At 42.8% G+C, this 14,704-nt stretch overlaps 1 protein-coding gene across 11 annotated transcripts in view; it reads left to right on the top strand.

Annotated features, from left to right (window-relative positions):
• Positions 1 to 14,704, top strand: part of adck1 (aarF domain containing kinase 1) — a 531,577-nt gene that overhangs the window by 507,640 nt on the left and 9,233 nt on the right. For all 11 annotated transcript variants that reach the window (XM_059649006.1, XM_059649012.1, XM_059649011.1 and 8 more), the window contains one exon: positions 14,464 to 14,657. In XM_059649006.1, coding sequence (XP_059504989.1) covers positions 14,464 to 14,657 — 194 coding nt within the window. The remainder of the gene's footprint in view (positions 1 to 14,463; positions 14,658 to 14,704) is intronic.

Below are 14,704 nucleotides of genomic sequence, written 5' to 3'. Positions count from 1 at the left end.
TTGAAAATCTTGACTTTTTTTTAGTGACATTGGTAAGGTATTGGCCAGGACAACATTGTGGAAAAATCATCCTCTTGTGTCATGGGACCTTTTAAGTTAAGATGATTGAGTGAGTGCTCAGAAATTGGGTGGTTACTGGTTCAAGCTGCAGGTGTCTCATTTCTATATCCAAGGTCATAAAAGAATGAGAGGAGGTCATAGAGTCATACAGCATGAAAGCTTGGCCCAGCACATTCGCACCAGACAGACATCCCAACCTAACCTGGTTCCATTTGCCAGCATTTGGCCCATATCCGTCTTAATCCTTCCTACTCATATACCAGTCTGGATGGCTTTTAAATGTTGCAAGTGTTCCTGCCTCCACCACTTTCTCTGGCAGCTTATTCTATACACACACCACCTTCTGTGTGAAATAGTTAGCCCTGAGATTCTCTTTAAATCTTTTCCTTCTTATCTTAAACCTACACCCTCTATTTTAGGGGTTCCCCCCTAAGAAAAGACCTTGGCTATTCACCCTTTCTGTGCCCCTCTTGATTTTATAAAGGCCTATATGGTCGCCCCTCAGCCTCCGATGATCCAGGGAAAAAAGAAGTCCCAGCCTATTCAGCCTCTCCCTAAAACTCAAACCCTCCAACCCCAGCAACATCCTTGTAAATCTTTTCTTCACCCTCTCTAGTTTCAAAACATCCTTCCAGTAGAAGGGTGACCAGAATTTTATGCAGTATTCTAAAGTGGCCTCACCAGTGTCTTGTACAGCCATGAAATGATGCCCCAACTCTTGTACTCAGTGTTTTGACCCATGAAAGCAAGTATGCCAAATGCCTTCGCCACCACCTTGGCTACCTGCAACTCCACTTTCAAGGAACTGTGCACATGCACCGCTAGATCTCTTTCTTTGACAACATTCCCCAGGCCCTATCATTAACCACATAAACCCTGTCCTGGTTTGCCTTACCAAAATGCAACACCCTCATATTTATCTAAATGAAACTCCATCTGCCACTCCTCAGCCCATTGGGCAGTCTGATCAAGGTTTCATAATGCTCAATAATCTTTACTGTCCACTACACCACCTATTTTGGTGTCACCTGCAAACTTCCTAACCATGCCTCCTGTATTCACATCCGAATCATTAATATAAATGAGGAAGAGCAGTGGATCCAGCACGAGTCCTTGTGGCAAACCCCAAAGAGCAATCCTCCACCACAACCCTCTGTCTCCTACCTTCAAGCCAATTTTGTATCCATTTGGCTAGCTCCCCCAGCTCCCGTGTCATTTAACCTTATGAACCAGTCTACAACGTGGAATCTTGTTGAGCACTTTGCTGAAGTCTATATACATGTCTACCGCTCTGTTTTCATCAATCTTCATTGTCATGTCTTCAAAAAATTGAAACAAGTTAGTGAGACATGATTTCCCAGGCACAAAGTCATGTTGACTTTCCCTAATCAGTCCTTGCCTTTCCAAATGCATGTAAATCTTGCCCCTCAGAATCTTCTCTGACAACGTACCCGCTGCTGATGTAAGACTCACTGGTCTCCAGCCTTTCTTAAATATTGACATTATGTTATGGAACTTCCAGTCTTCTGTCACCTCACCCATGGCTGCTGATGGAACAAATATGTCAGTGAGGAGCCCAGCCATCTCTTCCCTAGCTTCCCACAATGTTTTGGGAAACATCTGATCAGGTGCTGGGGATCTTTTTACATTTTGTGTGTTTTAGGACCTCTAGTACCTCCTCTTCTGTAGTATGAATTCTTCTCAAGACGTCACTATTTATTGCCCCAAGTTCCCTAGCTTCCATGCCATTCTCTACAGTAAATACTGATGCAAAATATTCATTTAGTATCTCCCCCATCTCCTGTGGTTTCACACATAGATAGCCACTCTTTTAAGGGCCCAATTCTCTCCATAGTTACATAGTTTCCCTTATGTACTTATAGGATCTCTTAGGATTCTCCCTAACTCTATTGCCAAAGCTATCTCATGTCACCTTTTTGTCCTCCTGATGTCCCTCTTAAGTATACCTGTACTGCCCTTATATTCCTCTACGGATTCGCTTGATCCCAGCTGTCTATGGAAAAGAATGGAACTGATCAAAAAGTTAAAATTCTTATTTGGAGTAAGGCCAATATTGAGATGATTAAGTAGTAACTTTCAGAAGTTGCTGGGGGGGGGGAGACTATTTGCAGGTAAAAGGAAGTGGGAGGCCTCTTAAAATGAGATAATGAGAGTTCAGAGCTAGTATGATCCTTTTAATGTGAAGGGCAAGGCTGGTATGTCTCCTCCTTCTTGACCAGATCCTCAATTTCTGTAGTCATCCAGAATTCCCTACAAATACCAGCCCTGCCTTCACATTAAAATTTCCATTTTTGAACTCTCATTATCTCATTTTTAGAGGCCTCCCACTTCCCTTTACATGCAAATAGCCTACCCCCATCAACTTTGGAAAGTTCCTGCCTAATCATGTCAATATTGGCCTTACTCCAAATTAGAATTTTAAGTTTTTGATCAGTTCTATTCTTTTCCATAGCTATATTAAACTAATAGTATTATAATCACTTGCCCTAAAGTCACTTGACTTGCCTTATTTCCCAACAGAAGGTCAAGTGTTGCTCCTTCTCTGGGAGATACATCTACATATTGAATAAGGAAGTTTTCTTAAACGCATTTAACAAGTTTCTTCCCATCCAAGCCTTTAGCACTATGACAGTCCCAGTCTATGTTTGGAAGTTAAAATCCCCAACCATTACAACCCTAGTATTCCTACAAATATCTGAGACCACTTTACATATTAGCTTCTTAATTTCCTGCTGACTATTGGGGGTCCATAATTCAATCTCGGTTTTAAATAATAATGCTGAACAGTAGCCGCCAGAATGGCTATTTAGGAAGATTAACTGAATATGGAAAGATACTGTCATAGATTCTGACTTGGAGGTTACAGTAGTGTAATGTAAATCTGATCATGTTTGGTATTCCACTCCAGAAAACCAGTTGGTGAAAGCTGGAGTTGGAACCAATCTCTGAACACTTTTATATTTATTTACACATTAAAGGTGTTCTCATTCAAAGTTCCAACCCACATTCAAAATAAGTCTCTATGCAGGAGCAGAAGCAAATCCCTGATTAATGGCCATCACCTTCATACAATTAAGCACAATTAATGTACAATGAACATGTGGCACCCTTATGAAACCAAACCTGGTAATTCCTGGCATAGAACTAGATCTTTGAAGCAGCGCCTTTGTTGTAAGAGTTGAACATATAGACAAGGAGCAGGAGTAGGCCTTCAGCCTAAAACGCCATTTAATAAGATTGTGTCTGATCTGATTGTATTCACAAATCCACATTCCCACGTATTTCTGATAACTTTTCCTCCTCTTGTTTACCAAGAATCTATCTACCTCTACCTTAAAGACTCTGCTTCCATTACATTTACAGGAAGGGGGTTCCAAAGACCCAACATCTCTCAAAGAGAATAAAATGCTCTTCATTCCCACCTAAAATGGACAACTCTCACATGTAAAAAGTGACTAGGTCTATTTTCTAGAGTAGGTCTTCATCCTCCCAAAAGAGGAATTCTCTCCATAACTATCCTGTCAAGGCCCCTCAGGATCATATACTGCACAGTATTCCAGTGCCCTGTGTAACTGAAGCATTATCTCTCTACTTTTATACTTGAATCCTCTTGTAATAAAAATAAGATTCTGTTAGCATTGCTAATTGTTTCCTGCAGCTGCATATGAGCCTTTTGTAACTCATGTACAAAGATCCTCTGCATCTCAGAGCTCTGCATTTCCTTGCCATTTAGATAATATGTTTCTTTTTTATTCTTCCTATCAAAATAGACAATTTCATATTTGCATGAATCCATAATGCTACCTAGCCCCAGTCTGATCCACTGTAGTAGCTTTGGCCCTTTGAACTCAGTAAATCAAGAGACAGACCCATCAACATCTTTCAGATATAACTATGGATGGGGTTGAAAGCTATTGCCTTAATACTGCTGCTCAAATCCCCAAACAAGAAATGAAGTCATTGTCCAATGCCTGGAATGCACTGCAGGTTCATCTGAGGCATTCAAGGATAGAAATCGTGTGCAGGTCTATGGAGAAAAGTCAAAAGATTGGCACTAGGAAGTAAACCCGTGTTCAGTTGGGATTGGGCAACATTGGGATGAATGGCCTCGTTCTGAGCAGTGAATTCTCTGTGATTCTCCCTCTGCATTACTGGAGACTGGAAATAAAGTTCTGAAGAAGAAATATCTCGGACTCTAAATGCCAACTCTGCTTCTCTGTCCAAAGAGGCTGCCGGACCTGCTGGGTTTCTCCTGCAACTTCTGTTCTTAAGAGTTAGATTTTTTAACAGCATGGAAAGAGGACCTTCAGCCCCTCATGTCTGTGCCAGTCATCAAACATCTAGCTATTCCAATCCCATTTTTCAGCCTGTATTCTCTGATGTTTCAAGTGCTCATCTAAATACATCTTGAGGTTTCCTGCCTTGATCACTCTTTTAGACAATGACTTGTAAATACCTATCACCCTCTATGTGAAAAGCATTTTCCTCGACACTGTGCCCCCCTGCCCCCCATAAACCTCCTACTCTTTGCCATAAAGCTGTGCCCCCTGGTTATTGACTCTTCACTAAGGGGATAGTTTTCTCTCTGCCTATCTTGTCTATACCCCTCAGAACATTGTAAACCTCAACTCAAGAAGACAATTCATCATCGCCTTCTCAAGGACAATAGGGACGGGTGATAAATGCTTGCCCAGCCCGTGACGCCCATGACCACCAGTAAATATAAAAGAAAATTGGAGTTGAGGTACAGAATAGCTTTGATCTGGTTGAATGCTAGTACAAGCTTGAGGGGCTGAGTGGTCTCCAATGTTGTGAGTGGATTGGTGTGTAAGCTGCCATCTAAACCAGAAAATGGTGAGGAGCAGCAACAGTCTCCTCCCTCTCCCTGACATGGTACTTCCCAAATCATGGCTGTTACCAGGGGCTGGTGAGAAAAGGTAAATGGGTTCGCCTTAATCTCCATGAATCTTCAGAGAGTTACATGCCATTTCTGATGCCGCAGCTCAATTCAGCACAGACAAAAACAAATGATAATGGTAAGTGACTACACAGCTTATCTACTGGAGCAGAGCTGTCCTTTAAGTGGATTTGACTGCACAAATACGTGCAGGCTATAATAATGACAGTTTTTTTTACCGGCGGTAGATTTCTAGCTTTTTTTTAAACAGGGATACAAAGTAAATTGTTTACAACTAAATGTTGCTTTTGTGGCTTGTATACTTTTTCCCCTCCTTGTATTTCTGAGATAGTTTTTAACATTTTCTGCAAAGCATTGCATTTCAAAGAGAAAGCTTGCCAAAGGTGGATGTGGACATTTCTGTAGGTATTTTTTTGCTTTTCTTGCTTGTTGTGGCTGAGTGGGTTGCCTTGTTGCCTCGAATTCTGATGGTCATGGGTCCTTCTCCAGGACTTTTAGCACATAATTTAAGTTGATGTTTGCAACATTGCTCTCTAAGGTTCTGTCTTTTAGGTAAGATGTTAAACTTAGGTCGGGACTTCCCTTTCAAGTGGGTATCAAGGGCACCATAGCATTGTTTCAAAGAAGAGAGTGGGATTTATTCATTTAATATTTAAGTTTCAACCAATAACACTAGACTTGCTCATTAGAGATTACTTTGTGCGCAATGGCTGCTGTGTCTCTTAGGCTTGCAAAATACAAAAGTATTTTGTGGCTACTTTGCACTTTTAGACACTTGAGTTCGTGAAGAGTACTATATAAATGCAAGCCTTTGGTTGTATTCTTCCTTAAAGGTGGAAAACCAACTAGCTGTCTTCCCCTAGGAGAATAAGTAAGGAAAATCCAGGCTGTGTCTTCCAGTCACTTACAGTTGAAGCACAATTGAGAAGTTTCAGTGGATAAAACCTCAAGAAAGAAGGGAATGGGCAAGTCATTCTTAATCACTTAAGCCAAGTCTTTCTATTTGTTTGCAATCTATCCCAATGAGAACTCCATCACGCATGTTAAAGCTGCTATAGTAGCATACGGTAGGTCAGAGTTAACATCTTTCTGCTATCGACTAGAATTCTGAGAAGCCATGTAACTCTTCACCTTTTGCAGGAGTTTGGCCTCAGGATAAGGAGTCAATCCTTCAGGGCTAAGTTAAGCAGTAGTCTCTTCACTCACGTGGTTGTGAATATTTGGCATTCAAATTATGTAGATGCTCTATCATTGAGTGAATTGAAGGCTGGAATAGCTTGATCTTTGATCTTTTCTGTGATTGCTGGACAAGGAGAACATCTGGGAAAATGGATTTAAGACCAACGATCATATTGAATAGTGAACAATTTCAAGAGCTTAATGGTGTAATTTTTCTTAATTCATTCATGGGATGAAGGTGTTTCTGGCTCGGCAACATTTACTGCCCATCCCTAATTGGCTAGGCACAGTTAAGAGTCAACCACATTGCTGTGGGTCTGGAGTTAGGTGTAGGCCTGACCAGGTAAGGAGGGCAGTTTCTTTCCCTAAAGGACACTAGTGAACCAGGTAGGTTTTTCCAACAATCAGTAGTGGACTTACGGCCACCATAGGAGTCTTAATTCCAGATATTTATTGAATTCAAATTCCATCATCTGTCATGGTGTGATTCAAACTCGGGTCCCCACAATATTGTCTGGGTATTTGGGTTAACAATGCAACAATAATACCACTAGCCATTGGCTCCCCTGTTCAGCTCAGTGGTTAGCACTGCTGCCTCACAGTGCTAGGGACCTGGGTTTGATTCAACCCTCGGTTGACTCTCTGTGTGGAGTTTGCACATTCTCCTCGTGTCTGCATGGGTTTCCTCCGGGTGCTCCGGTTTCCTCCCACAGGCCAAAGATGTGCCGGCTAGGTGGATCGGCCATGCTAAATTGCCCATAGTGCTCAGGGATGTGTAGGTTATCTAGGTTATGGGGGCTGGGTCTGGGTGGGATGCTGTATGGGCCGAAGGGCATGTTTCTACACTGTTGGGATTCTATGATTATTCTCCTATTTCTTATGTTCTTTGGAATTAGCAAAACGGTTAAAAAAAAACAACTTTTGGGCAGTCTGTCATTAATTTATTCCTATCATATTCTAACAACCACTATGGACGGGTAATACTTTTTCTAAAGTACTGCATCCAGTATTCTAGCTATAGGAGCAAGTCCAAGACTAGGAATTCTGTGATGAACAACTCACCTCCTGACTCCCCAGTGCCTGTCCATCACCTCTACAAGGCACAAGTCAGGATTGTGATGGGAAACTCCACACTTGCCTGGATCAGTGCAGCTTCAGCAATACTTAAGCTTGTCACCATCAAGGACAAATCAGACCTCTTGACTGGCACCACATTCACTCCTTCCACCAAGCTCAGTAGCAAAACATTACTACTGTAATTAAAGAAGATTTTTCTGAGTGATTGTCTGGTGCGACTATGTGGGTAGAAATTAGAAATAAGAAAGGGATGATCACCTTGATTAGATTATATTATAGGGCTCCTAATTGTCAGAGGGAAATTGAGGAGCAAATATGTAGAGAGATCTCAGATATATGTAAGAAGAACAGGGTTGTAATAGTAGCTTGGCTGAGATTGCCATTGTGTTAAACGCTTTCATGTTAAAGAGTCTGTTAAATGTGTTCAAGAAAATTTTCTTTATCAATATGTAAATATACCTACAAGAGAAGGAGCAAAACCTGACCTTCTCTTGGGAAATAAAGCAGGGAACATGGCTGAAGTGTTAGCAGGGGAGCACTTTGGAACTAGTGATCATAATGCTATTAGTTTTAAAATATTTATGGAAAAGGAAGAGCCTTCCATAAAAGTTAAATTTCTTAATTGGAATAAGGCAAATTTTAATGGTTTGAGACAAGAACTTTCAAAAGTTGATTAGAGTAGGCTGTTTGCAGGTAAAGGGATGACATTCAACCTTGTGAGAATGAGAGTTCAGAGGCATTATGTTCCTTTTAGAGTGAAGGGCAAGGCTGGAACAGATGATGAATAAAGATATTGAGGTTCCAGTCAAAACTAAGAAAGAATCATATATTCGGTATGGGCAACTGAATCTCTTGAAGTGTACAAAGAGTGTAGGAGCATTCTTAGGAGGGAAGTCAGAAGGGCAAAGAGGGGATATGAGATTTCCTTGGCAAATAACGTTCAGGATAATCCAAAGAGTTTCTCCAAGTACATTAAGAGCAAAAGAGCAACTAGAAAGAGACCGGGACCCCTTTTGGATCAACGAGCTCTTCTATATGTTGATCCTCGGTAATGGGAGAAATACTAAAGGAGTATTTTGTGTCACTTTTTACTGTGGAGAAGGAAATGGTGGCTCAAGAACACAGGGAAATAAATATTGATGTTTTGAAAACAGTTCACGTTACAGAAGAGGAAGTGTCGATGGTCTTAGAAAACATAAGGGGGGATAAATAGAACATAGAACATTACAGCACAGTACAGGCCCTTTGGCCCTCGATGTTGTGCCAACCTGTCATACCAAACTGAAGCCCATCTAACCTACACTATTCCATGTACGTCCATATGCTTGTCCAGGATCTGTTAATTGTATCTCAGTATGTTGTGGGAAGTTAGGAAAGAAATTGCAGGGCCACTAGCGGAGATATTTGTATCATCTGTAGGCACGGGTAAGGTACTGGAGGACTGGAGGGCAGCTAATATTGTGCCTTTATTTGAGAATGGCTGTAAGGAGAAGATTTACATGCATTTGGAGAGGCTGGGACTGATACGGGATAGTCAACATAGTTTTGTGCACGGGAAATCACCTGTCACAAACTTGATTGAGTTTTTTGAGGAACTAACCAAAAAGTTTGATGAGGCTGAGTGGTAGACATTGTTTTCATGGACTTTAATAAAGCCTTTGACAATGTTCTGCATGGGAGACTAATTAGTAAAGTAGGATCATATGAGAGCCAGGGGAGCTTGCCATGTGGATATAAAATTGGCTTGACAGTAGATGATAGAGGATGATGGTGGAGGGTTGTTTCACAGGGATCAGTACTGGGTCCACTTTTGTTTGTCACTTATATAAATGATTTGGATGAGGATGCAGGAGGCATGGTTAGTAATTTTGTGGATGACACCAACATTGCTGGTATAATAGATGGTGAAGAGGGTTATCTAATATTGCAAAGAGATCTTGATCAATTGGGTCAATGGGCTAAGGAGTGGTAGATGGAGTTTAATTTGGATAAATGCATTTTGGTAAAGCAAGCAAAGGCAGGACTTAAACAATTAATGTTAGGGCCCTGGGCAGTGTTGCTAAACAGAGAAACTTAGGGATGCAGGTACCTAATTGTTTGAGATTTATGTCACACATAGACAAGGTGGTCAAGAAGGCATTTAACATGCTTGGCTTCATTGCTCAGACCCTTGGGTACAGGATAAAAACTGAAAGAACTGCAGATGCTATAAATCCATCAATTTATAGCATCTGCTGTTCTTTGGGTTTTTATTTGGTATTTAACTCACTGCCACATCTCTTCCAGGCATAGCCACTTTTAAGAAGTTCTGCTCCTCTCTCTGACCCCAGCCACATCAGTTCTGAGGAAGGGTCACCAGACCCGATACATTAATTCTGCTTTTTCCTTCACAGATGCAGCCAGACCTGCTGAGCTTTTCCAGCAACTTGTTTTTGTTCCTTGAGTACAGGAGTTGAGACATCATGTTGAGGTTATACAGGACGTTTGTGAGGCCATTTCTGGAGTACAGTGTGCAGTTCTGGTTGCCCTGCTATAGGAAGGTTTATTAAATTGGAGCGGGTTCAGAAAATATTTACCAGGATGTTGCCAGGGCTGGAATGTTGAAGTTATAAGGAGAGGCTGGATAGGCTGGGACATTGCTGAACCTCCTATACTCCACTAAGAACTGATCTTATTGAGGTTGATAAAATCAACAGGGGCATGGATAAGGTGAATAGCAGAGTCTTTTCCATAGCGTGGAGGAATTCAAAACATGGGGGCATACTTTTAAAGTGAGAGGAGAAAGGACATGAGAAACAACTTTTTTTGCAGAGAGAGTGGTTCATGTGTGGAATGAACTGCCAGAGGAAGTGGTGGATGCAGGTACAGTTACAACATGTAAAGACATTTTGGTAAGTATAGTATTAGAAAAGGTTTGGAGGGATAGGGGCCAAATGCAGGCAGGTGGGGCTACTTTAGTTTGGGAATATGGTTAGTGTAAATTAGTTGGACGGAAGGATTTGTTTTCCGTGCTGTATGATTTTATCGACCAGATGCACTGCAGAAATTCACCAAAGATCCTGGCACTGCACTTTCCAAACCCATGTCCACTACCATCTAGAAGGTCAAGCGCAGTATATGCATAGTAAAGCCATCCCCTGCAAGCCATGCACCATTCAGACTTGGAAATATATTGCCATTCCTTCGGTGCCATTGTGTCAGAATCTTGGAATATGCGTCCTCACAGTGCTATTAGTATCTCTGCAGTCACAGAACTGTAGCAAATAAAACCAAAAAAACTGTGGATGCTGTAAATCAGGAGTGAAACCCAGAAGTTTAAGTTCTGAGTAAGGGTCACCAGACATGAAACATTAACTCTGATTTCCTCTTCTCAGATGCTGCCAGACCTGCTGAGCTTTTCCAGCAACTTCTGCTTTAGTACAGGATGTTTTTCTTCCAGTTCATTTGTGGGGCATGGGCATCACTGGCTGGGCCAGTATTTCTTGTCCATCCCTAGATGCCCTTGAGAAGGTGGTGAACTGCCTTAGAACACAGAACATAGAACATAGAAAAGTACAGCACAGTACAGGCCCTTCAGCCAATGATGTTGTGCCGTGCAATAATCCTAATCCAAAAATAAAATAACCTAACCTACATTCTCCTCAATTCACTGCGGTCCATGTGCATGTCCAGCAATTGCTTAAATGTCACTAATGACTCCGCTTCCACGACTTCCACTGACAAAGTATTCCATGCACTCAAAACTCTCCGGGTGAAGAACCTCCCTCTGATGTTTCCTGTATACCTTCCTCCTAACACCTTAAAACTATGACCCCTCGTGGCAGTCAATCCTGCCCTGGGGAAAAGTCTTTAGCTATCGACTCTATCCATCTTCTTGCACTGCTTAGGCCTCCTGCTGTGGGTTGGCCCACAATGCCATTAGGGAGGAAATTCTAGGATTTTGACACAACAACAGTGAAGGAATGGCAATATATTTCCAAGTCAGGATGGTGAGTGGCTTGGAGGGGAACTTGTAGCGGGTGGTGTTCCCATGTATCTGTAACCCTTGTCTTTCTAGATGGAAATGGTAATGGCGGTCGTGAATGCTTGTGGATATAGTGCCAATCAAATGTGCTGCCTTGTCCTGGATGAAGCCAAGCTTCTTAAATGTTGTTGGGGCTGCACTCATCCAGACAAGTGGGGAGTATTGCATCACGCTCCTGACTTGTGTCTTGTAGATCCTGGACAGGCTTTGAGGAGTCAGGAGGTGAGTTACTCATTGCCGTATTCCTAGCTTCTAGCCTCCTCTTGTACTCACTGTGTTAATGTGGTAAATCCAGTTGAGTTTCTGGTCAATGGTAACGTCCACGATGTTGATATTGGGGGATTCAATGATGGTAACATTATTAATGTCAAGGAACGGTGGTTAAATTGCCTCTTATTAGTGATGGTCATAGCCTTGCATTTTTGTGGCGTAAATGTCACTTGCCACTTGTCGGCCAAGCCTGGATGTTCTCCAGATTCTGTTGCATGTAAACATGGACTGCTTCAGTATCTGAGGAGACACAAATGGTGCTGAACATTGTGCAATCATCAGCGAACATCCCCACTTCTGACCATTTGATGGAGTGAAGGTCTTTGATGAAGCATCTAAAGATGCTTTGGTCACTCTCCTGAGGAACTCCTGCAGAACAGTCCTGGAGCCGTCAACAATCATGACCACTTTCCTATCTGCCAGGTATGACTCCAGCCAGCAGAGAGTTTGCCCCCTGATACCCATTGATTCCAGTTTTGCTAGGGCTCCTTGATGCCACTCTTGGTCGAATGCAGCCTTGATGTCAAGGGCTGTCACTCTCAGCTCACCTCTGGAATTCAGCTCTTTTGTCCATGTTTGAACCAAGGCTGTAATGAGATCAGGAGCTGAGGGGCCCCGGCGGAACCGAAACTGGGCATCACTGAGCAGGGCATTGCTGAGCAGGTGCTGCTTGATAGCACTGTTGAGGATACCTTCCAACACTTCACTGATGACCGGTAATTGGACGGGTTGGATTTGTCCTGCTTTTTGTGTACAGGACCAACTTGGGCAATTTTCCACTTGTTGGGTAGATACCAGTGTTATAAATGTCCTGGAACAGCTTGGCTCGGGGACTGTCAAGTTCTGGAGGACAAGTCTTCAGTACTATTGCTGGAGTGTTGTCACGGCCCGGAGCCGTTGCAGTATCCAGTGTCTCCAACTGTTTCTTGATATCACTTGGAGTGAATTGAATTGGCTGAAGACTGGTATCTGTGATGCTGGGGACCAGTGGAGAAGGTCGAGATCGATCATGCACTTGGCACTTCTGGCTGAAGATTGCTGCAAATGTTTCAACCTTATTTTTTGCACTTATGTGCTAGTCCCTTCCATCATTAAGGATGGGGATATTTGTAGAGCCTCCTCCTCCAGTGAGTTGTTTAATTGTCCACCGCCGTTCACAACTGGATGTGGCAGGACTGATCTGATCCATTGGTTGTGGGATCACTTAGCTCTGTCTATCACTTGCTGTTTATGCTGTTTGGCATGCAAGTAGTCCTGTTTGTAGCTTCACCAGGTTGATGCCTCATCTTTAGGTATCGTGGGTGCTGCTCCTGGCACGTCCTCCTGTGCTCTCCATTGAATCAGAGTTGATGCCCTGCCTTAATGGTAATGGTTGAGGGGAGTATATGCCTGGCTATGAGTTTACAGATTGTGCTGGAGTACAATTCTGCTGCTGTTGATGGCCCACAGTGCTTCATGGAAGACCATGAGTTGAGTTGTTAGAGGTGTGCAAAATCTGTCCCATTTAGCACGGTGATAGTGCCACACGACGTGATGGAGATTATTCTCAATGTGAAGGCAGAAGTTCGTCTCCACAAGGACTGTCCAATGGTCACTCTTACTGATATTGTTATGGATGGATGCAACTGCAGCTGGAAAATTAATGAGGTTGAGATCAAGTTTGTTTTTCCCTCTTGATTCCCTCACCACCTGCCACAGACCCAGTCTCACAGCTATGTTCTGTAGGACCCGACCAGCTTGATCAGAAGCGCTGCTGCCAAGACACACTTGGTCGTGGACATTGAAAACCCCGCCACCCAGAGTACACTTTGTGTCCTTGTCACCGTCTGTGTTTCCTCCAAGTGTTGTTCGACATTGAGGAGTACTGATTCATCAGCTGAGGGAAGATGGTTTGTGGTAATCAGCAGGAGGTTTCCTGGCCTATGTTAAACCTGAAGCCATGAGACTTCATGGGGTCCAGAGTCAATGTTAAGGACTCCTAGAGCAACACCCTCCTGACTGTATACCACCATGCCGTCGCCTCTGCTGGGTCTGTCCTGCCGGTGGGACAGGACATATCCAGGAATGGCAATGGTGGTGTCTGGGGCATTGTCTGTAAGGTATGATTCTGAGTATGACTATGTCAGACTGTTGCTTGACTAGTCTGTGAGACGGCTCTCCCAATTTTGGCACTAACCCTCAGATGTTAGTGAGGAGGACTTTGCAGGGTCAACAGGGCTGTTTCTGCCATTGTCTTTTCCAGTGCCTAGGTCGATGCCAGGTGATTATTTCTTTGAGTCTTTGTAGCGCTTGGTGCAACTGAGTGCTTGCTGGGTCATTTCGGAGAGCAATTGAGAGTCAACCACATTGCTGTGGGTCTGGAGTCACATGTAGGCCCGACTAGGTGAGGGTGGCAGATTTCCTCCCCTGAAGGACATTAGAGAGCCAGATGAGTTTTTTTTTATGACAACCGGGAATGATTCATGATAATCAGTTGATTCTTAATTCCAGACTGTTTTTTAAATTCAAATTCTACCATCTGCCATGGTGGGATGTGAATGTGGATCCCCGGAACATCCCTCAGAATAGAGTGGCTCACTAGACCCAAAATGTTAACTCTGACTGTTACTTCATAGGTTCTTGCCATGCCCGCTGAGCTTTTCCAGCAACTTCTGTTTTACTGTTATACATATCCTTCTTGTACATCCTTGTCAACCTGTCCTCTGACCTTTAAAGATATTTGTCTGTATCAGTTGAAATCTGTTCTTCTCTGTTCCCTACAAAGTATTGCCATTCAGTGTGCCTGACCTATACTTATTCATACTCCCACAACATATCACCTTGTATTTTCTTGCTGCATTCAATCTCGTTTACCATTTATCTTCAAATGTGCAATTTATATCGAGAGTAATCAAGTGTTCCAATTGTCTTACAGGATGTGGAGATTAGAGTAAATGCAGCTAAATATCTGCCTCGCATCAATGAACTGCTGAACAAGGTCCCTCGCCAAATGCTTCTGCTCCTAAAGACTAATGACCTGCTTCGAGGGATTGAAACATCGCTCCAGACTCGAGCCAATGCTACTTCCTTTATCAACATGTCACGTTGTTGTGTCAGAGCTTTGTCCAGGTAGGTTTAAGTACCTAGTATCCAGACAGTACTGTCCTTCAGTACTT

Source organism: Stegostoma tigrinum, chromosome 10, assembly GCF_030684315.1.
Source record: "Stegostoma tigrinum isolate sSteTig4 chromosome 10, sSteTig4.hap1, whole genome shotgun sequence".
Taxonomy (NCBI): domain Eukaryota; kingdom Metazoa; phylum Chordata; class Chondrichthyes; order Orectolobiformes; family Stegostomatidae; genus Stegostoma; species Stegostoma tigrinum.
The sequence above is the reverse complement of the archived record's forward strand: the minus strand, read 5'-3'. Positions and strand labels throughout refer to the sequence as shown.